At 48.0% G+C, this 25,863-nt stretch overlaps 1 protein-coding gene across 1 annotated transcript; it reads right to left on the reverse strand.

Annotated features, from left to right (window-relative positions):
* Nucleotides 1-187: 187 nt before the first annotated feature.
* On the reverse strand, nucleotides 188-24,683 carry LOC127057536 (cytochrome P450 3A24-like). The gene is made up of 13 exons (XM_050966325.1): nucleotides 24,305-24,683; nucleotides 21,118-21,211; nucleotides 19,088-19,140; nucleotides 16,435-16,534; nucleotides 15,776-15,889; nucleotides 13,520-13,608; nucleotides 12,433-12,581; nucleotides 11,691-11,818; nucleotides 10,618-10,705; nucleotides 8,410-8,570; nucleotides 7,510-7,736; nucleotides 5,283-5,445; nucleotides 188-3,279 (listed from the first exon to the last, which is right to left on the reverse strand). The coding sequence occupies exons 1-13, from the start codon at nucleotides 24,373-24,375 to the stop codon at nucleotides 3,184-3,186; spliced, it is 1,533 nt and encodes a 510-aa protein (XP_050822282.1). The 5' UTR covers nucleotides 24,376-24,683; the 3' UTR covers nucleotides 188-3,183.
* Between the last annotated feature and the right edge of the window lie 1,180 nt (nucleotides 24,684-25,863).

A 25,863-nucleotide genomic window follows, 5' to 3' on the forward strand; every position in this document is an offset into this window, starting at 1 on the left:
TGACAAAGCCCAGCCCTGCTGAGTTTGGGAGATGTAACGAGATTGTGAACTGCATGGACACTGGCTCCGATGCCCTAGAAAAGGATTGATTTGTGTGTGAAAGGGCGGGGAGTGGAATCAGGTGTTGGCATCATCTCAGTGCAAATGATAAGGAATTACATTGATTTTTATTTTAATTATTCTTTTATTAGTACTTTTTGGATTAGTAAATATGAAATCACACCACATATGATACAGAGCATTCAGCATTATGCTCATCTGGAATCTAAGAATGACCAGGTCCAGTGAGTCTCCTCTGCTCTCAGTATCCAACAAAGAGAGACATCCTTCTTCCAAACCCAAGTCCTCCAGGACTCCAAGGGCTTTCCCAGCACTGCACCTTGCCATATTACTACAATTCAAATCAAAGTTACAAAATGGAATAATAGAGAACAAAGTTTAAAAATCTTAACTGGGCTAATATCTGTGTAAAGAATCCCTCTCACAGGAGACCACTGGATACAATAAGCAAACAAATAAAAAGAACACATAATAGGCTTCACTCCCACTTAGCAAATTACTGCTCATAAATGGTACCTGCTTATACCTAGGCTGCTCTAGTTAGCTTATCTGCAAACTGAGCCATGTTGCAGGTCTTTAGTAATAACAGCCACCTAAAAACATACCAGAATCAAGCTAAATCAGCTCTAGAAATGAGTCACATGCATTCTTTCCTGCAAGGATGTAGTCACTTTAACACTTGACAGAGCCATAATGCTGCAGCACCACATGATCCTGGAAAATAGCCCTGGATGTCAACACCCTCCTGGGGTTGTAAAACCAGAAGACAGACAGGGCCAACTTGGCAAGAAATAGGAATGGGGCCAAAATAGGCAGCACCAGTTACATATGGGCAATTTGCTCTACCCCTTGATTTCAATTAAAGTGCCAGAAGAGACTGACAATGTCTGAATAAAATTTCAGAGCAGGGTCCAATATCCAAAAAGCTTTTCAAAAGCACCTGAACCTAGCAGTGCTGATGGTGTCTCAAAGCCAGTGCTCAGCTAAAAAGGTGATGGTCATGATACGAGGGGTACTCAGGGCGCATCTAGACTAGGGTAATTTGCACCAGTGTAGCACTGATGTATTTACAGTGGGGCAGACCCTTAGTGTGGACACACTGCACTTCTACACAATACAGTTGGCATCAATGCAGCTTATCCCAGTCAAGTTCCAGGGTAAGCTGCAGTGGTGCAAACCCTATTTTATACCACTGCACAGCATCTACTCTGAGGGGGTTGCAATGTGTAGCCACACGGGTGTGAAGCAACCAAGCAGAAGCAAAGCCTCAGTAAGGGGAATGTATGGAAGGAAACCTCACAACTCTGACCGGCGCTAAGAGAGAGAGACCCACCTGACCCAACATCATCCTGACCTCTCCTTCTAAAGCATCAGATCACCCAGAAGACTGTTAGTGACTTTGAACTAGGATCAGAAACAGCACCAATGAGTCTTTCAAACCAAGCAGAGACCTCTGATGCATTGACAGTTGACAGAGACAGTGCTGCTGTAGCATCAGATTACATAGCCATTGACAGAGGTGGCTCTAGGCATTTTGCCGCCACAAGCACGGCAGGCAGGCTGCCTTCAGCGGCTTGCCTGTGGGAGGTCCCCAGTCCTGTGAATTCGGCAGCAGCCTGCGGGAGGTCCGCCAAAGCCGTGGGACCAGCGGACCCTCCGCAGGCATGCCGCCGAAGACAGCCGGCCTGCCACCCTCGCAGCGACTGGCAGAGCGCCCCCCACGGCTTGCCACCCCAAGCACGCGCTTGGCATGCTGGTGCCTGGAGCCACTCCTGGCCATAGAGGGCAGTAGGCTCTTGACATCTGATGCCTGGTTTACACTTCAAAGGTAGATCAACCTAGCTACGGAGCTCAGGGGTGTAAAAAATTCCTGAGCACCCCTGAGCACTATGGTTAGGCCATCCTAAACTCCAGTGTAGACATGGCTTGGCAGATGGAAGAATTCCTCCATCAACCTAGCTCCCTCCGGGACCAATCCCTGTACCACGTGCATCTGTCCATATGCTGCATATGTTTTGACTTCCTCTATCTCATTTCTACATTTCTAACTTATTTTGTCCCTTGTTATCTAGTTCATAGCAAATAGTTCCTGTTCTCCCTCTTCTCTTAGCTGGCTCTGACATTCTGTCTTTTTTAACCTACTAACTTATCTTATTAAGCACAAATGTCCTGTTTTGAGCCTGATGATTCATTACCATGCTAATGTTATCTTCCAAAGAATGGTGCCTCTCCCTCCATGAATTAATCACTCATGTCAGGTTTCAGCCACACTCCCTCTCGGGGAGGTGGATTACCTCCTACGTTGACAGAAAAACCCTTTCCACTGATGTCAGGAGCGTCTACATTATGACACTACAGTGGTGTAGTTGCAGCCATGCCACTGTAGTGTCCATAGCATAGGCTAAGAGTACATCTACGTTGTAGTCAAAAGTGTGTAATCATAGCTGAGCTGGCTTTGAACTAGCTCAAATGAAATAATGAAGCCCCAGCAGCACAGGCTAGCTGCTTGAGTACATACCTAGTGTCCCTGGGTGTGGTTGTACAGCCTGAGTGGTTCTGGTTTCACTGCTAGTGAGATTAAAGCTAGCTCAGGTATGTCTACCCATGCGGCAATGTAAAATGCCCTGCAGCATGTGATTTTTATACAGTCATAACAACCTCAACTTTGACTGAGTTTAGCCAGATGGGAGGTGACACAGTTTTTAACACCAGAGGCCTGATTCTCATTTATGCTAAGCCCTGCTCTGGCAGCATAAGGGGGCCTGAAAGCAGGTGCATACCCTTAAAGGTCCCTTTAGACTATCCAAACAGTGTAACGGGGTCTTGGTATAAATGAGAAACAGGCCAGAGTCTCTGTTATTGCTTATAAATGAACTCTGCTCACCCTGTACTTTGTGTAGGTTTGTTTGCTAGAAAAGCCATCCACAATCTCCTATTAAAATGTGGTATGCTGTATATTCACAAGGCCCTGCTTTCACAACAGCTGGGGCTTTTTCTAGATGTTGCTTTTGCTTTCTCTATACAGTTTTACACAGCTCATTCCTATTCTCATGTGATTTATAGAGAGACGAGTCGGGCGGAAGGAGCAACTGGCAACAGCCTCTGATCTGCTGCAAAATTCTTTTACTCCTCTGGATCGACATGGGTTCTGGGGACCATCTTCAGAATGATTGGCTTCTTGGGTTGCAAGAAACCCTTTGTGTCCAGCACCAGAGGGATCTTCACCATTAGTAGAGAAAAATCAAAAGAAAGCCAGTGAATGCAGAGATCTATAAAGGGACACAGCAGACATTATACCCCTCTCAGGCTTTTCTGACAAAAGCCCAATACCCTGGGAACAACTAAGGGCATGTTGTCTACACATCGGTGTGGGGTTTTGATTCCCAGCTTGAGCAGACATACAGGCACTAGCTGTCATCAAGCAAGCATGCAAAAAATAGAACATAGCCATGGCAGTGGGAACAGCAGGAGGGGCTAACTGCCCCGAGTACATACCTAGGGTCACTGATGGACACGCACTCAGAGCAGCTACACACTATTTTTAGCATGCTAGCTCAGAGAGAGCTTGGTCTGCCAGCTCCAAGTGTGGACATACCCTATGAAGCATCCATTTAGGGTGACCAGATAGCAAGTATGAAAAAATCAGGACCAGGGAGCGAGGGTAATAGGAGCCTATATAAGAAAAAGCCCCGAATATCAGGACTCTCCCTATAAAATCAGAACATCTGGTCACGCTACACCCATCATGTCTCACACCCTTTGCTTTGCATTTTTCTGACCTACTTTATGAGCCCGCTGTTGCCGAATATGTTGCTACAGGTCCAGTGAGAAGAGTGCAGTACAGGTATAATGTTCTCCAGTAGCAGGATCAATATTGCCTTCAATTCTGGCCCCGCAAGATATTGATATATTGGGAGGAGCTCAAAGGAGAACCACACAACTGATGAGGGAGCTGGACATATAAGGAAAGTTTTCACGAGGTAAATCTTGGCTGAGCAATGACTAACCAGGGACATGGTAGCAGTCTGTTAATAGCTGATAAGTGTAAACACTAACCATGACACTTTTAAAACTAGTCTGGATAGAGCAGCAGAGGATGTAGTGCTGGGAACAGTCTTGCACTTGCAGAGGATGAGCAGAGATGGTCTATTTCCCTTTCTAGCTCTTAGGGAATTTAATGCTGCTGAGATTCACCAGTACAAGCAGGATACCCAGCATCCTCTTTTCCAACAAGACAACATGAATACATCAACAATGCAACAGGTTGCTTCAGGCTCCATACGGGCTCGTGCCAGGAATCCTGAGTAACCTCCTGATGCCTAAGTTTGGCTTTCAGGACAGCCTGCATTACTGAGCCCAAGGGGAAAGCAGCTTCTTTGAGTATATATTTCGGAGTGGTGTTTTGGTGGGAAAGCTGGAGGAGCTACATAAAGCTACTGGCATTAGTGATATGATACATATTTAACTAGTCTTCCTCTAATTAAATTAAACAGATCCATTTCAGGACTAGAAAAGTGTCTTTAGACTCAGGGGAGGCAGGTAGGTCAGTGGATTGTTAATGGACTGCTACAATCTTTCACCTCCAAGTTAACAGTTCAGTTACTGCTCAGGTCAGTAGAGTTTAGAGCTGAGCACTCACAGCCAAGAAAAACTTCTGTAAATATCTGTTTGATTTTTAAAACAAATCTGGTTTCAGCATGTTCATGGCCATTGGGCTCATCTTCCCTCAGCAAACAAGCTTGTGGACAATGACGTCCTTGGAAATGGCACATTTTATGGGAGCACTGTAGAATATTCACAGAAAGCAAATTTAGAAATTGAAATTGCAAGAACCTGCCCTGAAAACCTAAGAATAATGCTTATTAGCCTGGGAACTGAACAAACTTCTCCCAAAGCAGTTACAGACAAAGATCTTGCAGCAGGGATTATTTGACATATACTTTCAAATAGCAAATTGCACCTACTTTATGTCAAATATAAATAGCGCCATCTGCAACTTTCGGAGTGCTTTGCTCAATCAGTACATGTATGAATCTAAAGCCCAAGCAAGACTGAGGACATACTGACAGGAGAAAGGAGGCAGTTTTAAGAATTTGCCTCATCTATATAAGATCTCTCAATATCGAAGGGCCTAAGCCCTGACCACTAGGCAACACTCGCCATGAGCGAAGACCATCACAGGTAGTAAAACAAATGATACAGATACAAGGCTGGATTCTCACCAAGGTGTCTTTGCAGGTTCTGAAGGAAAATCTTTGCAATAGCACAATCATGGCCACTTTCAGGCTGAGAAGAGCAAACCTCATTCCAATGCAGTTCCTGGGACCAGCTCCAAAGGGCAAGAAAATGTAGGGGTCAGTGCTCTCTCTGTTCTCTTTACTGAACCTGGTTCCAATCAGAGAAATGAAGAAACGAGTTAGGAGAATCTACTGTCTCAAGACCTGTCCTCTTTGTTGGATTTGGCATACTCAAGGGATTGGGAGGAGGCAAAGGCCTGCTTTGCCTATTTCAATCAGAACTCATCTATTTCCCATGTTCCTCCATCACCATACAACACCCTCCCCCCTCACTTCCATGCTGGTGCCTAAAATTTGCTATACATCTCCAGGGACTTCAAATGAGCAGGAGGTCCGAGAATATACTAGTGATTTCAGAATAACTCTGTTCTCAGAACTCAAGTTGAAACCTTTCTCATCCCAGAAACTAAACCCAGAGTACATATTACAAAAAACAGCTTTAGATCTTCTTCTTATAACAAGTACATGGACAAACAGAGCAAGGGTCTCTCCCTGTCTGGTCTGTACAAGAGCTAACTTTTGAGACACGCTGCTCAGAAGAGAAGAGATATTCTTTCTTTGTGCTGCAAACTGGACAGGATCAGTGAAACAAAACAGCTTTACCAATGAAACATTTCAATATTCCTAAATCAAAATGACAATTTATATTTTTATAGCACTTTCCATTCCAAAAGTACTTCACAGATTTAAATGGATCTACAAACTAGGTAAGGCTCACTACAATCACCATTGAAATAGAGTCTCTGGGGTAGAATGGAGCAGTTGTTTAATGGCATACAACAACACTACACAAATGGTTTGACTAGGAAGTGAAGAAGAGTACTATCTCTAACTGTAATGGGGAAATGTAGGCAAGGTAGATTATAATACCCCAGGCTGAAATTTAGCTAGAATACCCGTACTCTTATGAAAAGCAGCACGGGAACATTAATCACCACAAGTGGACAAAATGTCAGTTTTACACTTCATCTGAACCAATAGTACCTCCAGAAGGCCAGTACTCTAGCTTGAGTCTGAAGTACAGGCGCAGTGCTGACCCAGAGGAACGTGTTCCACCTACTTAATTCCCAACACTGCTTCCCAGAGCACACACACACACAATGTCAGGTGTTCCTTGGAGCTCACCCAACCAACTGCTGAGATGGCCCTTCCATGCCTAGCTTGGGAGAGCTGTTTGGAGCACATCACAAAGAGGCTAAGTTGACTTCAGAGTAACTTGCGCGGAACTTGTAGTTCTTTAGTCATTTTTACGTTATTAATTGAAAAGGATCATGCTCATCTCTAATGGTGTCCCCTCCTGAGGGGTGCTATCTGCCATCAGTTGTACCACTTGCCAGCTATGTATCTGATACTAGAGCAGAGATGGCCACCTAGCACAGTTCTCGTCACTGTGCGTAAATCCGGTTGGGTAAATACATTTCATCTGTCTAAGATGCCTCATGCAGTTTCAGCTGGACATGTTTTTCTTCACATCTCCTAAACTTTGGCCTGGTGCTGCCACGCACTGTTAAACAGCTCTGTTTCACCCCAGAGGTGGGTGCATTTCAATGGCCTGGGATTAGTCTGCAATAGTTTGTAGAGTTTGGGATCTTCACATGAACACTGCTATAGAAATGTCAGCTCTTAATATTATTGAGAGAGAGAATTATTCCTGGTTCTCTGTGCCAACTCAGAAGGCTGCCGGGCCTTTTGCAATCCAGTGAGGGTTAGGCCACCTAATTCCATCAGATTCTTGCCTCATTTCTCAAGGTCTGACCCATCAGTAATTCCTGAGCAGGGAACATTTCATAATGTGAACTGGAAAATTAAATTTTATTTTCTACACCTCTTTGCCCTTCCATTGCTGATCTGCATGGCACTGTGCCAGTCACCCTATTGCTCTTGCTTTAATGTCTGGCCATAAACCCCTCAGTGTTATAGCTGCTGAGCACCAGTTTCAGTGTCATTTTCTTCAATACAGTTAATTAAATTCCATGCACAGTTTATGGATGTAGATCATAAAACTCCCCGGGCAGCAACGCTAGGATTGGCTGTCAGACATTAATAAATGCCTCATTCAAATGTTATAGTCATGCTTCCCCCACTTTTGCTGCCATTTTCACTCCCAGACATCAGGAGGAAGCAGCAGGTCTTCCCCCTCCCTGGCCCTTACCTCTCGGGCCTGAACTCTTCCGGCTCTGGCCAGTATTCCGGGTCCTGATGCAGCACGTAGGCTGGGATCATTGCCACGGTGCCTTTCGGAATGGTCACTCCATTTATCTCAATGCTTTTCTTGCAGACTCTTTCAATCCGCCCACCTACGGGGAAGAGTCTGAGGGTTTCATTCACCACCATGTCGAGATACTCCATCTGCAGGATGGCGTCATAGGTGGGAGCAGCCTGGGGAGGGAATGGGAGAGGGAAACAGATTTTCAGGTACAGAGAAGGCCATCTGAGGGCTTGCCTGGCTGCGTATAAGCACAAAAGCCATGCTAAACAGATCGGGATGACGATGGGACCCGGGGCAAATTGTCATGTCCACCTCCAGCAGGACAGCACCCTCTAGCATGAGGCTGAGGTACTGGTACAGTGCTGACCCAGAGGGCTGCTACTTTAAATACTGCAGCATCCGGATGCCAATGGTTAAACTGAGGCTTGCAGTTTGTGGGCTCAATGAGGCTCCTGTATCCAGGTTTCCCTTCAGTAGCCTCTGCCTGTGTCATCCAAACCAGAGGTTGTCTAAGATGGACACCAGGGAATGACCTCAATCCCCATTCTTGGACCTGTCCCACCATTCCAGGTGCCCCCTGGCACAGATAGGTAGTTGCAAGAGGGAACTTCCATAGATGTCTCTGCTCCCAGATTCACCCAGATGCTATCGAAAGACTGGGATACTATGGCCAAAGGAAGCCTAGGTCACAATGGTGCATGGTGTAGGATTGACAGGCCTGGTGGGGGAAACCTTCTATGCACAGAACAGATGCTCTGCCTTCCACCCAGGTTGACCTCAGCCCCCACCCAGCAGCAACCAGAATGTGTCTGCTGGACACAGAGCACTGCAAACCCCTCTGACCTTGTTGGGAAGAGTGACATCAATCTCCTCCTGCAGTCTCTGCTGCACGTCAGGGTGAGTGGCCAGGTTATATGAGAGGAAGTTGAGGGTGGAGCTGGTGGTCTCATAACCAGCTAAGATAAAGACAAGGGCCTGCGCCATAATCTCCTTGTCAGACAGAGCTGGAAACAGAGGAATGAAAGCACACAGGGAGGGTGAAGATTTCCTTCTATACACTGCCCAGCTCAGACGAGAGCCCTATCCAGGTATCCATTTACTACAGTTCTTTCCCGATCATTTAACCACAACAGCGAAAGGTCCATCTGACATGGGTTAACCCCTCTAGAACCCAAGCAACAGCAGCAAGTGGTGGACTTGACTCCCCTCTCACCCTGATGTAAATCAGGAGTAACTTCATTAAAATCCACTGAGTCCCATCCATGTCTGTGAGATGGGAAACAGGGCCATTGAGTTTATTCACTGCAACACAGCAGCCTGAAGAGCAGGCGTAGGAGAGACCCTGCTCTGGAGAGGGTTTGCGGAACTGCACTCCTGCTCCACAGTGGGTTTGAAAATATAACAACATACTAGAGATATTCATGGGGGGCAGATGTCTGAAACGCTCCCCTAGGCTCTGAGGTGAGCTGCCAGCTCCTGAGGGAAGGTCTGGACTGTGCTAAGCACACTGGCAGCGCTCTGCAATAATTATTATTTAACAATTCTACTGCAACAGTGTCAGAGGCCACAGTCAGGATTGGGGCCCCATCGTGCAAGGTGTTGTACAAACATTTGCCCCAAAGAGCTTACAAACTAAGGAGAGGGATAAAATAAAACTAGGTACAAATGTTACTTTTATGGCACACATTTTTATACTTTATTATGCACTGTTGTTTTAAAATAGAACCACCACGTCTGAACTCTCTTCGATTACTGCAGCAGGGTGGTTACCTGGCTCCTGAAATAAGAAGAGTGAGAAAAGCTGGGGGAAGCAGCCACAGCTGTGGCCAGCTCAATTAGGGCCCAGCTGGCCCCGATAAGAGGGCTGGGGGCCGGGAGCTGGAAGAGTCTCTCTCCAGCCCTGGAGGGAGATGGGCCTGGCTGCCAGGGAGCAAGGTACCTGAACTGGAGCAGTGAAGTCCTACAGAGGTACTGAGGCAGGAGAGATACAGCCTGGGGATTGGCAGAGGCAGTTGGTCCTATCCCCTTGCCAGTGATGAGTGGTCATTACAGACTGCAATCTGCCCCAGTGAGCGGGGGCTAAAGGACGACTGGCAGTAGCCACTGAGGCAAGGTGGGTGTAGATGGCTGGGGATTCTACTGGGAGGGGAGACTCAGAATGGGGGTACTGCAGCGGGCAGAATCTCAGGGTAAGGGGCACCAGGGTCTGGGAGGGACACAGGGCCCCTAAGGCAGGTGAGACACCAGCCTGCAAAGGGCTTTCCGGGCTGGACAAGAACTAATTCCCAAGACGACCAGCAGGTCGGCCGTGCCGGCGAGTCATCGCCTCACTACAATTACCCTAGGCCTCCATTTCACTACTGTCTGAGTTTCTTATATAGGATCATGATGAATGGCATACAGGAAGGTAGAGAAGTTATTGGCTTTCCAGGGAGGGCATTCCATATGCAGAGGAAGACGGGATGAAAAGAGTGATGGGAACGACAGACAGGTGAGTGATCAAGGCTAATGTCATTGGCAGAGAATGGGAAGACGTGGCAAGAGACAAGGGCAGAGAAGTAAGGATATATATATATATATATCTTTTAATTATAGCAACTAGGAGCACCTAGGGCCAAATCCTAAGTCATTTGCTGGCTTTGACTCAGATTTCACACCGATAAATCTCCAGTTAGGCTGATAAAGTACCTTGGGATTTACCCCTAGTTCATTAGGTTTGACTCTATTCCATTTCATATGCAGCACACGTCTTTACTGTCCTGATTCTCAAGAGTGCTGAGAATCAACAACTCCCATTGGCTTCAGTAGGGATTGTGGGTGCTCAGCATCTCTGAAACTCCAGCTGTTGGTGTTCAATTCCCTTTCCCTATTTCTGAGAGAGATCCAGATCACAGCATGCATTTCTGGAAAGTACAGAACTTGCTTTGGTGAGGGTGGTAGGGGAGGAATTTCTGGTCATCCTACTGACATGTACTAAAACCCTGCCCCTCCAAAACTCTATATGAAAGATCCCAGCTAGCAGCTGGGAGGAGGAGGGGCCTGCAGCCTTACCTTTATAGGAGTGTGTCTTCTCATTAGGTTCAGAGCTGCCATCTGAGCTCTGTGAGTCAACCATTAACTGCAGGAAATCCACCCGGACCTAATGGTTGGAAGGACAGAGTCAAGACAGATCTACAGCACAAATGAAGGTGTGCTTGCCGTGCAGGTAGGCATGCCCATGCTAGCTTTAATCTAGCTAGCACAGGTAACAATAGTAGTAAGGACACAGTGGCATGGACTTCTGTGCAGGCCAGCACCCTGAGTACATACCCAGGGTTCCCTGCACGCTTGCACTGGGGCCGCTAGCCTGCACTGAATCCCAGGCTGCCACATCTTCACTACAGGTACCCATGCTAACTAAATTAAAGTTAGTGTGGGCTGTGCTCACCTGCGCTGTAATCACACCTTTGTGTGCTGTGCACATGCACCCTCAGAGGAGCCATGGGTGGAATGAAAGGCTAGTTCAGCACAGGCTTCCCCTCTGATGTTTCAGCTTTAGTTCCTCTGTCGGTCCAGCAGCACAAGGAGGATCAGAGGAAGACCTCAAAGCATGGTGGCTAGGAGGCTCCTTAAGGTGCAGGCTGGAGACCCATTTTGAGCAAGGGGATGATTTTCTTCTCATGGAAGCCTGAGCAGGACACTTGTCCAGTCTCACCCAAATTTGGCAAACTGAGAGCTAGTATGGAGTGTCGCCTCTGGGGACAGGCTCAGAAACCTTCCCCACACAGGGTATGTCTACACTGGAGCTGGAGGTGCAATTTCCAGCAGGAGGAGACATACTTGCGCTAGTTCCAATCACGTTAGTGTGCTAAAAATAGAACCACAGTTGCAGCAGCATGAGCAGCGGGAGGGGCTAGCCACCTGAGACTGTACCTAGAGTCTCGGATAGAATTCTACTTGGGGTGCTTAGCCCTTCCTGCCGCTTGTGCTGTTGCAGCCACACTTCTAATTTTAGCATGCAAGCTCGATTGGTGCTGGCATGGGTCTGTTTTCTGGACCTGGAAATGACATCTCCAGGTCCAGCGTAGTCATACTCTCAGAGTGAGTGCATGCACGATAAGGAAGACGGGGTGGGCCAGACTGACCGAGTGGTCATTCTTCTGCCGCTCCTTCTTGATGCGCTGGATGATGTTGAGGAAAAAGTCCAGGAAGCCTGAGGGAAACAGACTCACGTTCATCTTATCCAGCACTGGAGTGAGGAAGGGGAACATCACTGAAAAGGAAAGAAACACAACAGTTCCTCTCGCTGTTAACAGGCGCAGCTCAGCAATGAGGGACTGCAGTGAGACATGAGCTCCAAGGCACAGCGGGAGAGGGAGCCGGGTCTAGGCAACTCATCAAGAACAACTAGCCTTCCAAATCACATTTTTTCCCAGTGCTTCTGGCTCTAATGACAATGGGTGACTCCCAATTTACTTCACCTAGTTCAGACGCCTCATCAAGAGGGATAACAGGAGCCCACGGCTGTGGGGTGGGTGGGAATTTCACTTGAGAATCTATTGACTTTTACCCCTCTACTTAGCCAACTGTGGTGCCCCATTCAGTGTAGTTGTCCTGTCAGGGAATAAAAGTTCTCCATCTTTCCTCTGCATCCAGTTATTTTGCCTGGGTACTGCAGACTGAGGTGGCCAAAAGAATGGGGGACAACCTCTCTCTATATAAGTATCTTTACAGACCTGCTTGGGGGCCTGATCCTACAAGGGTCTGAGTACCACCTGAAAAGTGAAGGGGACCCTGAAATCCCAAAGGAGATGATGGGATAGCGTACACAGGCCTTAAGGTACTAATCCAGGAATCTGAGTATTTAGGTGTGTAAGATCCTCATACCTACTGAGAGGAGCAGTGGGTTAAAGAAATTGAATGAGAGATACTTCTTGATGTAGGCGACAAGGGGGTCGTTGGGGTTGTTCATGGAGTCTATGTTCACACTAAATGAAGTGCTGGCCACCACATCCAAGCTGTAGGCGCCGAAGATGCTGAGAAGAGAGGTGGAGAAAATGAATTCCAGGAACTGTGCAGGACCAGGAGATCCTCCCAGGGAGAATCCTCAGCACAGAGAACTTTCCCTGCTCAAGGACTCAATACCCCCAAAAGCCTGGCACCTTGGTCCTATCAAAATCGAGTCCTTGCCCCAGTTTGGATATGCACAGGACACATATCCCCAGTTTTTGCCAGTTCCCTTTATGACTAAATTGCCCTCAAACTCTCTCTCTGAGCCCAGCACACTGGACGGTAGGTGGATGGAGCTGAACTGCAGTACAGGGTAGCAAAGAACGTGCTCTGAATTCCAACAGCATTTGAGAACAAGCACCTCTCATCTGTAAAAGCGACTGTTAAAATTACCTTAAAATGCCTTTTCCCCTTCTGCAGTTTGTCATGCTCCTGGGATGGGCCGATTTCTCCCATCCCCAGCAAGACTCTGCCCCTTCCTTCCCTTCCACAACAGCAGTAGAGTGACAAAACCACAGAAGTGTAGTGACTAGCACTGGTCTGGTCTGATCTGGGCAAAGAGAGGCAGCTCGCAACTGAGAAACGTGCCAGGAGCAGGACTGTTATGGAGATTGTCTCCATGTCACATCTCAAGAACCATGGGGGAGAAAAGTGGGAACGTGGAAATATCTTTAGGGACCTGGTTCCTATTGTGGAAGCATCAGAATATCCGTGTGCGTTTTAAATAAAATTAAACACATCTTTACACTGTGATGGGCATTTTCTCGAGTGGAAGATGCTGTGTGAAGGCTGTCATGGCCTCTCCAACTCAGCTATACTTCACAGAAGTGAAATGCAGCATGCTTAGGGTAAGCTAGAGCCAAACCAAACTCTGTGGCTGCGCTACCTTATGAACGCCAAGACTTGCTCCCCACACCTCTTGTGAACACAGGCTCTTTCCTGCCAGCCCAACAAAGCCACTCACCTCTTCATTTCCAGGGACTCGTTGTTATCCACTTTCTTCTGGATATTTTTCACTAAAATCTCTCCATAGCGATTCATGATAGGAAACATCTGAAATGCAAACCAAAGCATGAGGCATTGCAGACGCCTACTGGTTCCTGAGGCAGGGTCACCACTAGGTATCTCAGCACTGCTATTTGCTGGCAGTCCCCTAATAATCAACACTCTGGTTTGAGGGGGGCATCATTACAGCCGGGGCTCAGACGTGGTTGGGGGGAAAATCACGGTTGCTATTATCTCTGTAGTTGGTCCACAGAATCATCTGGGTGTGAACTAAAAAGGAGTCCTCCCCCACTCCACAACACACCCAGCTTCCCCTCCAGAAAGCATCACATGGTGAAAAGGCCAATGGAGTGCTGTCCATCAGTGACAAAGGTAGATTCTGTAGCTGTCTGCCCTGAAGGGAGAGCATAGGTGAAAAGGATTGAGAAACCCATGTAGTCCAGCTCCTGGCTATAGTGTGGAAAGGGAGACGGATGTTCTTTGGCACCAGTGGTCAAGCACCCACCCCTAGTGCTGGGCAAATGTTTTTTTTTCTGGTTTGAGGGCAATTCCCAAAAATCGGGAGGAGGGGAAGAAACTGTTTTGGGTCAAACTGAAAATGATTTTTTTTAATTTTTGGCAAACCAAACATCTGAAAAATATTTCATTTTGGGTTGATCAAAATGTTTCATTCTGACAAAATCAATTTGTTTCATTTATATTTTTACCATTTGTAAACTTAAAAAAATGTAAAGGAAGCTTTTAAAGGAAAAGTCATTTCAAACAAAAAAATCAAAACATTTCAAAAATGTCAAAACAAAATGGCTAGACTTTTTTAGGATTATATTTTGGATTATTTTTTCCCCTACTTCTCTATTGTTTATCTGTAGGGTCTCTGATTCTTTAATTGTTTCCATCTGTTGAATAACTAATTTTGCAAGATTTAAATCAACTAGGGTGGTGTGGTGTGATTGGTTAAAGAATTGTTTCATAATGGGCTGTGATTAGTGAAAAATACTGCTTGGTAGTATTTAGTTCAAAATAACTGGTTATGGTACAGTTAAGTAGAACTCAAGTTTCACTATATAAACTGGGATCCAAAAGGAAGTTCTCTGGAACCTAACTGCAGGACACAGCCCAAAATCAGAGCTGCCAAATCTCAACACCCTGCCAATTATATCGTGCAGAAGCTGGAGCCCCAGAGGACCTGACCCTGACTGGCCAGCAGGAAAAATTCATCTGCCTTATTGGGAGTGGTGAGCATTATATGCTTAGTGTGTAGGGTGACTAGATGTCCCGATTTTATAGGAACGGTCCTGATTTTGGGGGCTTTTTCTTATATAGGCACCGATTATCCCCCCACTCCCTGTCCTGATTTTTGACACTTGCTATCTGGTCACCCTATTAGTGTGTGTATTCGGTTTTGGTAACTTAATATATCAAGGTTAAGGATATTACTGTGTAAGGCTCTCACAAGTAAAAGGCCCCACAAACCGCAGAAGAATACTCCCTGAGCCTAAGAACTGGGTAAGAGCGGGGTGACTATATTAACCCCTTGAGCCCACGGAAGAGTAAAGGTGGAGTGCTCTACAGTGCGTGGGTAACAAGCCGTGGCAAGGAGAGTGACAGGAGGGGCTGGCTGATAGAGTATGTACCTATTATCTCGGATGGGCACGTACTTGGGGTGGCTAACCTGTCTTGCCACCCATGCTCCCACGGCCACGCTCTATTTTTAGCATGCTAGTGGGATCACAGCTGGCAGGAATATGTCTCCTCAAGCTGAGAATCACACCCCCCACCGCTCCGACTGCAGAACTACCCGTTGTGCTGCCTTTCTCTTTGTGAAGAGGGACCAGCAAGAAGAAATCTCAGGTCAGTGGTGGGATCCCCGGCAACAGATTGCGATACCCTAGCATGGAAAATCTTGGAAAGAGAATGTACCCATTTCATTCCCCAGAGGTCAGTTCCTTACTCTCAGTAAGGATGAAAGGCCATGACGAGGGGCAGAATGGGGAAAAATCCACCACCCTCACCCTGACTGAAAAAACATCATGTTGTGGAAATGCACATAAGGATGGGCACTTCAGGCGGAGGCCCTTTTGGCAAATGAGGATGGTAAGGGGATGAGTGGCACAGCAAGATGATTTTCCAGGTGGGTCTGTATTAAGGTACCAAACCCAAATAGCTTTCAAGCCACTGACCCAAACTGGAACTATTAATGTAATCTGGACTTCACCTCCTTTAGCTTCCCGCTGGTGAACGTCGGAGAGAGCACAGTGCGAATCCTTTTCCACTGCTCATCTGTAGCTATTGTAAGGGCAGACTCCAAATCTCCACTTAGACCAAAGTCCTAAAAGGGGAGAATAAAGCAAAAGGTACCTGCTTATACAGTGCATTGTGGTAGGATTTCAACCAGCACCTTCACATGGTCATCCTGAACACAGAACTCTGACTGTGCCCACAACGCCTTAGCAATGGAACCCCTGCTGCCTGCACCAGGAAACTCTAGGATCAGGCCCATTATCATACTACTGCAATATGGAAGCAAAGGCCTTGCCCTGCCTGGTGGGTGAAGCAATGAATTATATGCAATGCTACAGTATATTTGAACTGAAGCATTCCAAATATCAGTCAACCAGGCCTCTGAGGTCAGTATCATTACCTTTATTTTATAAATGGGGAAACAGAGGCTCAGAGATGGGACGTGACTTGCCTATGGTCACACAGTGACTCAGTGGCAGAGCCAGGAATAGAACACAGGTGTCCTGCCTCCCAGGCCTGTCCTGGGAGCAGCCTGTGTTTCTGAAAGGTTGCATTGCTCTGAGAAACCCTGACTTCCTACCACACACATGCTGCATCAAGTCTGCATAGGAAAGCCCTACACTGGATACCTACCCGGCGATTGGTAAATAGGGTATAGCACTCTTTCACCAGGATGGTTTTGATGATTACAGGGTCCAGAATAGCCAGGACTGGCTGCCTGCCATCAAAAAATCTAGGCCAAAGAGAAATTCTGAATCAGTCCTTTGTCTGTGTCAGAGCAGGAGTGTCTTGGTTTAGTTATGAATAAATAATCATCCATACTAATTTACAATGCCAATATCAACAGGCCTCAATTCTCCCCATCCCGCTCCCTCAAACTCCCCTAAAACCTGTCAAAAGGGATAAGATTCTGGAATTGTTTTATTACTCAGTAAATAGAAGAAATGAGGGTGGAGGAATAGTTCTCAGGATTGATATCTAGCTTTTCTAACAAATATCTGCACTGCTGCCAACAGCATTGCCAAAGTGGGGTGTGTTTGGGCAGGGGGATGCTGATTATTACTGCATTGATTCATTGTGTTTGTGCTGTCTGATCTCTCTCTGTTTCCCTCATCGCTACCATTCCCTCATTGGTTAATAAATCCACCCAGATTAGCCCAAATGGAAGAAAAATGGATTTCTCTGCACAGCGTCTCAGACAAGCAGAGGGAAAAAACCCAAACATCTGCTGTGTCTGTCTTTTAATCAAAGTATGTAGAAAAACATTAAAATCCAAAGCTTGGGCCCAGGGGCGGGAGAGCCGGGAGTGCATGTACACGTCTTAGATTTCACAAATCTCAAGCACTTTTATCTTTTAAAAATGTTTTGAGCTCATGAAACTTTTCAGAGTTTTGTGCAACAATTTCCGTTTGAGAGGATCCTAAGGGAAATGCGATGAGAGAGCTTCCTGTGTTTCTGGCCACACAAAACCTGTATTGTGAAAGAGGCAGTCAGGACTAAAGGTAGCTCATGCCCTGATTGTAGGAGGAGCTGATAAACAAGATAAAAACCTGCAGCGGCAGCCACCCTGGGCCACACAGAATGGCAACTTTAAAGGCTCCAGGCTCATTTGGGGATCTAAAAGCCATGATTTCAGTGTGAGCTGTAAAGCTGGGGAAAGGAGGTCTCCCTTCCTTGGCTAGGAAGGCTTATTCGGAGCACAGGGGTAATATCTGGACCGTACTGAGCGGAGGTGCCATTCTCAGGGCCGACGATAGTCGGGGGAAGCCGGTACAAATTACTGGGGCCCTGACGGTCTGCTGGGGGGCCCAAAATTTTTTTTCACTGGGGCCTGAACCCGCTTTTGGTGACCCTGTTTCTCTCAGGTTTAGGTGAAAGGGGAAGCATTCCACAGACACAAATGGCATCTCTGAAAGTGCTGCTGCTGAGGAACAAGGGAGAGCACAGAGAGAGGCAGTTTGTGCCTCCCTGGGACACCCAGCACAGGCTACAGGAGCCCTGAGGGCCGCTCAAATTTGTGTCTTACTACAAAGACCTCTATGGGGGTTGGCAGGAGAGTTGAATCTTCCAGGAGCAGGCCAGACCCAGCCACGCCTCCTCCAACCCTTGCTATGTCCACCCCCCCATATCCCAGAATGCCCCTGTGATTGTAGGGGGGCAGCTCTGCCTAGCTGTCAGAGCCACGTATAGGGGCTTCCTGTGCTGGAGGTATTCCTGGGGGGCCTCATGCCTGCCCTACAGGCTAGCTGGCACAAGGATCTGTAGTGCCGTGTCAAATCTGGCCCAGAGGGGGTAGGACTGGGCTATTTACTAAGCTGCTGTGCAAACAAAAGATCAGAGCACTACAACCCCAACCGGAAACAAAGGGCGAGAGGAGAGGGTAATTCACTCCACCTGGGCAATAATCACATCCTAGCTTGTCAGCCAGAGAGGATGGGACTGAAAATGGATGGGATGGTTACTCAACAGACACCTGGGCCTTATAAACAGGCTGCAAGAGTTCAGGCAAGCAGGCTCCTGTAAAGGGCACTGTTAGGCTACGTCTACACAGCAAAGAAAAACCTGCGGCTGGCCTGTGCCAGCTGACCAGGGCTGGCTCTGTGACCCTCCCACACTGGAGGGTCGTAGAGTCTGGGCTCCAGCCCGAGCCTGGACGTCTACACAGCAATGAAACAGCCCCATGACCCTGAGATGGCTGGCCCAGGTTTTTCTTCACTGTGTAGATGTACCCTTAGTGGTTAGAGGCCTCAGAGAGGCTAAGGTTGGGTGGAACAGAGCTGGAGAAAGGCAGTGGAACCCCAGGGAAGGGTTGAGCACAGTTCCCAGAGGACAAGCTGACTCTGGGACTTTGGACTGCGCTTGGATATTTATTGTTATTGGGACTAGTCACTTCTCAGCTGGAGGGGCTGAATGGTGCCCAAAGACAGACAGCCTGCCAGGGGTGCTAAAGATGAAAACCTCTGCATCATTGCACCCTGACACAAGGGGAAAGTCTCGAGATGAGCACTCCCCATTACAAAGAGCCTTTGAGAAACAAAGTGGAAGATCTCAGTGGGCTCCAGCAATCTCTGTAATATTTTCAGCACAGAGGAACTGAGACTAGTTAACCTGAGTTTCCCCTGTGATCTAGCCTACCACAGCAGGAATTAAAATGCCAAGATAGAGCATTATATGGAGAAAAAGAGGTTTCAATGACCAATTGCCCTTTGAAAGGGTGTAATCATTATGTTTTGGGGCTTCCCAGATCTCACCATGAATTAGGAATTTTGTTCAGTGGAAAACTCACCCCCAAATTTTACCATATTTCTGGAAACACTTCTTGTCGAAATCCAGAATTCCCTGCCAGAGAGAGAGAGAGAGAGGTTAGATGTCTGCAGGTAAACATTGAGCAAAGGAGGGCCGCAGCTTGGATTTCTCCACAGCAAACCAGAAATAAATGGCAGAGATGGCTGAGGTGGGCAGAAGGGAAAGGTGGGCTGCCCTGAGGAGCAGATACGTCTTTACTGCCAAGAAGGGTGTGTTCTTAAGTTGAGTTAGCTAACACACCTTTTTTTCTGCAGGGAAGACAACCCCTTGGTGTGAATCCAATCACCTGGCGTAAAGGCACCACTTATGGTGACCATCTTTGTTGGATGGAAATAAGGGAAACCACATGAAAAAAGGGTCAATGCTTTATTTTAAGGGGCATTTTAGGGACAAGCCATTTCCCGTGGCATACGGTGCATCTTTCTCCCAAGTGAACATCTCTCCTGCCCTCAGGTGTAAAGCGTAATTATCAATGTAACATTTGGAATGACATGGGCAGCAAGGCAGGCTGGCTGTTCCGAGTACAATTCCACTCAAGACCTTGGGTGAGTACTTGGGCAATTAGGCCAGGCTGCTGTGGCTACACTGCTATTTTCAGCACACTGGCTCAATTGAAGCTAGTGCATTTACGTCTACCTGAGCTGGAATTACACCTCCAGCAGCCGTGAAGATGTACCTGAGAGAAGCTTGGTCTTTGCAGGGACTGGTGCTGGCCTCTCTTCAGTAGCTAGGGCAAACCACGTCCACACAGGAGGCCAGACTCATGAAGAGCCATAGCACTTTGTCCCTTAACAAGCAGGGCTGGGAACATTGTGGACAGGATTTGAGCTTTTGGTTTCCAAAGGTCCTAGCTGCTGCAGGGATGCACCAAGAGTGGGGGAGGAGAAACTAGGGAGGAAAACAGGTGGCTGAGAATAAAGAGGTGGGTGAAACATATCACCAACTTTGCTCATCTTAGCCAGCTCCTGGTGGCAGTGTCTTACACCTCCTGAGGCTGTATCTTCTCAAAAGATCCCAAATTACTTTACAAGCCCCACTGGAAAGCAGACCCTCCAGAGCCACATGCAGCATGCTGCAAAATAGTGAAGGGAGGGGAAATCCTAGCCAAGGACTCCAGGGCTAATTGCTGGGCTTGCAAGAAGGGCCGTGAGACCTTTAATGTCCACGCTGAACAGGCAGGACTTAGAGTTTTAAGGCTTCATCTGAAATGACTGAGTATAGAGCCCACATCTGGATCGGGTGGAGACGCAAGAACCCAGGATTCAATAATGCTTCCTCTTCTTTAAAAATAACCCCAATCAAATGGTTGTCTTAGGGTAGGTCTGCACAACATAGCCCAGCATAGCCCTGTCATAGACATGCAGCTATACCGAGGGGAGGGCTTTTTCTATTGGGGGAGCAACGCCACCTCCCAGACTACATTGACTGAAGCATTCTTCCCTGGACACAGCTGCATCTACACGGGTGGTTAGGCAGGTGTAACTATGTCAGTTAAGGGTGCGGATTTTTCACACCCCTGACTGGTGTAGCTATTCAGATAGACCAGGGTTTAGCAATGGTGAATTAGGAACCACAATACAGACTTGACATCAGTTCCCCTCTCCTAAAGTTCTGAAGCCAAGTTGCTCCCATGGTTGGGGTACAATTCTCCTCTCTAAGGGCACATCTACATGGGAACACTCAGGAAAGATAAATTAACTTACTCTAAAGTCACCTAAAGGGGTGACTTTAAAGTGCATTATTTAAAACACATTAACCCCCTCTGTCGACATTCTTCATTTGTAAAGTGGCCTGTAAGGAACTTCAGATTCATGCCTTGAGTTAATCCAGCTTAACTTTCCTGACTGTCCCCATGAAGACATGCCCTGAGTCTCCTATAGACACCTGGTTTAGACCTTACGAAACCTTTGCACAGGAGCAAGGCAGAGACACCCCCGACCCTACAACCCTAGGTTAGTTAAGAGCCATTATCCTCTTAATGGGCAGAAAGCACAAACTCCCACCACTCACATTCCGGTATTCGTGGAACGTTCCGATGAAAGGCAGAGGCCTTGGCCCAGGAATACCCAGCTTCTTAAAGAATCGGTATGGCCAGATCCCATAACTGCGAGGCAAACAGAGCAAACACATGAGCGAGAGGTCATTTACACGTGCATGGCCCCTGTGCTGATGGTTTAAACAGCTGTCACCATCACTTAGGTACTGCTGAAATAATGGATAGAGAAAGCATGGATGAAGGAGCAGGGATTTGTCTAGTTGTCTCTCTCTTTTGCTGTCTAACGGGAAGGGGATAAGCGTGTTGCAGTGGCATTTACCTCCTTGTGCCATTCTCCATATGGCAAAATCCTCTCCACCCAACTAAAGCCCAGTGAGTCATACTCCATGCAGCTGGTGTGAGGGGAGAGGAAATCCACCCCCAGTCTAGTGCTAGGGTGAGGGACAGCTGCTGTTCCTGTCTATGGGCTGGAACATGGCCGCATTCCCAGCCCTTCGGTGCTAGTCATGCAGGATGCAGTAGCCACAGGATCAGCGTAAAGTAGCCTATTCACGGCTTTCTGACTGGTACTATAAGGGGCCAATGCAGAGGCTCTTACTCTAGCTATCAGCTGTTCACAGATCAGCTTCCAGCCCCTACATGCTTACCCTATGCAAGAGCTGAACCGTGTGGAGAGCCTTGCAGCAGCTCTCTGTGTCACAGATGACTGTCACCTGCAGTGCTCAGCAAGGAGTCAGCTTCCAGCTGGTCCCAATCGTCTGCCTTAGTTTCCTTGCCACCTTACTCCACGTGGCCTCCTACATGTGGTAGTGCGGGTGTTTCAAACTAAGGTCAGAAGGCTGTGACAAGACAGCATAAAGTCACTGCCCAAAGCGTAGCAGTTCCAGCAGGGACTCTGCAGTTTGGAGCTGCTACCCTTGTCTTTTTTATAAGGGCACAAAGTGTGTTCCATTGCCAGCGTGTAAAGGATGCAGAATCGGAATCCCCAGCAGGTACGGAGGATTTGGAAACCAGCACCAATGTGCCTGGTGCTGGGACATGACACCTTCTTGTTGGATAAGGGTGAGCTGGAAAGCTCCCAGATGTACCGCGCTGATGGGCACGAGAACCCGGTGAGTGGATGTGCCCACCTCTGTTCCCTGGGCTTTTGCTACCTTAGCTCAGTGAAGCAGCATGAAAGACCTGAATGGGGCATTGCTTTATGTGCAAGAATAATTTAGATTTTATTTCATTACAGTAGAACAGGTGGTTGTTGCTGTTTTGGAAACACCATCATTCCCTCCCCTAACAGAGCCAAGAGAGAAGCCAGAGGAGCTCCAGGCCTCAGGCCTGGAGGGGAGGCCAGCACTTACAGACATGGTTGTAAGGTTAGCCACCCAAACCTTCCCCTCTCCTGGGGGACCTACTTTAGGCACCGAAGGGTATGTCTACACTGCAATTAAAAATCCACAGCTGCCCTGTGCCAGCTGACTCAGGCTAAGGGCAGGGCCGATGCAACCATTTAGGCGACCTAGGTGGTCGCCTAGGGAGCTGGCATTTGGGGGGCGCCATTTTCTTCGGCAGCGACCGCAATGGCCGGATCTTCAGCCCCCCAGTCACCACTGGCATTTAGGTGGATGGAGCTGGGGCAGGGGAGCACGGGGAGGGCCGCCTGCAGCAAGTAAGGAGGGGGAGTGGCATGCAGGGGAACTTTCTGCCCCAGCTCACCCCTGCCCTGTCTTCTCCCCAAGCACACTGTGGCCTCTTCACTTCTCCTGCCTCCCAGGCTTGTGGCGCCTAATCTGACTGGCGCCGCAAGCATGGAAGGCGGGAGAAGTGAGGCGGCCACGGCATGCTCAGAGAGGAGGCGGGGTGGGGGTGAGCTGGGGCAGGTGGGGTGTTGCCACAAGGGGGGTGCCACAGGGCAGGTGGATGGGGGGCGGTGCAAGATGGAAGTTTCACCGAGGGCTCAAAACATCCTTGCACCAGCCCTGGCTAAGGGGCTGTTGAACTGTGGTGTAGACATTTGAGCTCAGGCTGCAGCTCAAGCTCTGGGACCCTCTCACTTTGCAGGATCCTAGAGCCCAGGCTCCAGCCCATGCCGGAACTTCTACACTGCAATTAACCAGTCCCTTAGCCCGAGGCAGCTGGCACAGGGCAGCCACGGGTGTCTAATAGCAGTGTAGACACAGCCTTAGCCCGAGCACTTTGGCCTGGATATCTTGACCGAAGCCCCAGACAGAGTCAGTATCCAAGCTGGGATTGGTCCCTCGCCACTAGACCTCACTGCCTCTCATATTTTGGGCTGTCCCCTTTGTAATTAGAGGTCATGCTGCGTGCTGATCTATGGCTAGCAAGGAGTTTGCAAGCCACTAGTGCATTAGGTACATTTCTAAGGTGTGGTCTACACACCTACAACGTAGGTCGACCTAGCTATGTCGCTCAAGGGTGTGAAAAAGTCACACACCCCCGAGAGACATAGTTAAGCCAACCTAAGCCCCAAGGTAGACGGCGGAAAAAATTCTTCAGCTGCCACCTTTTGAACGAGTGGATTCACTGAATTGATGGAAAAGCCTCTTCTGTTGCTGTCACAAGTGTCTGTGCTGCAGCGGCGCCATTGGGGTCCAGACCTACCTTAAGGGTCCCTGTGGAAAGAGTGAGAGACGTTATCTTTTTCTAAACCAAAAGTCAGGTTCTGTTTTTATAGGCCAACCCAAACTGGGGCATTGAAGACGGGAGGTGCGGTGCCCACAGGAGTGTGGGACCAAGTAGACCAGCTCTGCTTCACAGTAAACAGGATGCAAGCCACAGCATCTTCTGCCGAGTTTCTTTGGCAAAAGGCGTTCCCCCTCCTTAGGATGACCAGATGTCCCGATTTTATAGGGACAGTCACAATTTTGGGCTCTTTTTCTTATATAGGTTCCTATTACCCCCTACTCCCTGTCCCGATTTTTCACATTTGCCATCTGGTCACCCTACCCCTCCTCTGTGTATTATCCTCTCCCCCTGTTTCTCTTTTCTCCACCTGTAAGGAGTTCCCTGAAGTGCAGTGAAGGCCATGCCCTTCCCTGTTAGGAAGGCCAGTCCCTCTTCTCTGCTGAATGTCCATTATTTTCCTGGTCTGCTTTTCTCCTAAGTTCTCCCAGAGGCCTTGCCAGTACTGGTCAAACACCAAGGAAGATCCCCTGTCCCATCACCTGTTAGAGGCCGGTTTCTACTTACAGCATCAAGAGGCTCACGAAGGCAATGAGTAAAAGCCAGGTTTCTAGGGATAAACTCGGAAGGAGATTCATCTCGACTCCCTGCCTGCTCCAAACAAACAACTCTCAGCTCCAAAGAGGCTTCTCTGCGATTTAAAGTTTTTCAGCCTTCCAGCCGAGTACAGCAGTTTCTCTGCAAGGGATGTTCCTGGTCACATGACTTAGTAGGCTGTTATTTACTCTCGTTGCACAATCTTTAACCCTCAAATGGGCTTCTCCCTGGAGTGCCTGTGACAACTGTACCTGCTTTCTTTTTCCATCACTTCTCTCAGTATCCTCTGAGCTCGGAGGTGCCTTAGCAAAGCCTATTGGCCTGTAGCCAACCTACCCGTCAGATCCCTCATGCTGCCTCCCCTTTTTCCTAAGCTTAGGGTGACCAGATGTCCTGTTTTTATAGGGACAGTCCCGTTTTGAGAATTTTTTCTTATATAGACGCCTATTACAAACCCCCATCTCATTTTTTCACAGTTGCTATCTGGTCACCCTACCTAAGCTAGAGAAGTGCCCTGTGCTGGAGTCTTGAAATGCAGCCCCCAGCCACCTCATTGCGCTGACTACACGGGGAGGGCAACCCAGTCAGCAACAGTGAACTGACACGAAAGGTCATTTCTGTTCATCTACCCCATGGATAGGAACACCTAGGTGAGTGGGGGAGGGGACTTGAGGGTTCCAAGCACTCTGAACTCACCTGTGATATAGAACAGTGCTGGGCAACAACTTTTGAAGGGATCCTACCCGGAGGCAAAAAGCTACTTCTCTGACATGCTGCCTGGAATGGGGTCAGAGAAGAACAGGACGAGAGGATGTGCTATACAGAAACTCCCAAAATAGCACCCAGCCAAAGCATTCCAGGCTAGATGGGTGAAACAGACTATTTTTCTCCCTGTGACATACGCACTCTCTTTTCTTGTTTTATTTTGCTACAACCCTGTGTCTTTAAACCTGTGGTTCTCAACCTATTTACCATTGTGGGCTGCATGTGCAGCTGCGTATGTGTTACGTGGGCTGCATCCGCACAATATATGTATACTACCCATACGGCCCTGAGGATGTCACATGGGCCACAGCTGTGTGCTGACTGGGCTGCCGGCGGGCCGCAGGTTTAGAACCACTGCTTTAGACCAGGGATTGTCAAACTAGGGGTCGGGACCCTTCAGGGGGTCGCAAGGTTCTTACATGGGGAGGTTGCAGGCTGTCAGCCTCCACCCAAAACCCTGCTTTGCCTCCAGCATTTATAATGGCGTTAAATATATTAAAAAGTGTTTTTAATTTATAATGGGGGGGTCACACTCAGAGGTTTGTTATGTGAAAGGGGTCACCAGTGCAAAAGTCGGAGAGCCACTGCTTTAGATTGTCTGGATGTCTTGTGCAGAACTTGCTGAGACAACGTAATACTCTTAACCACTGAGAAGAGGAACTGATAAATGGGTCTCTGCAGCTGGCTCAGCTCAGATTCCTTGGTCAGAAAGACACAGACTAGGGCCTGGGCTACACTACAGAGTTAGGTGGACCTAAGACGAC

Source organism: Gopherus flavomarginatus, chromosome 9 (assembly GCF_025201925.1).
Source record: "Gopherus flavomarginatus isolate rGopFla2 chromosome 9, rGopFla2.mat.asm, whole genome shotgun sequence".
Taxonomy (NCBI): Eukaryota; Metazoa; Chordata; order Testudines; family Testudinidae; genus Gopherus; species Gopherus flavomarginatus.

Coding starts and splice junctions, on each gene's coding strand:
- LOC127057536 (XM_050966325.1), bottom strand. CDS start 24,375: ATGAATCTCCTTCCGAGTTTATCCCTAGAAACCTGGCTTTTACTCATT. Junction 16,535..19,087: donor AAATATGGTAAAATTTGGGG/GTGAGTTTTCCA, acceptor TCTTTGGCCTAG/ATTTTTTGATGGCAGGCAGC. Junction 11,819..12,432: donor CCCACTGCTCCTCTCAGTAG/GTATGAGGATCT, acceptor TTTCCTTTTCAG/TGATGTTCCCCTTCCTCACT.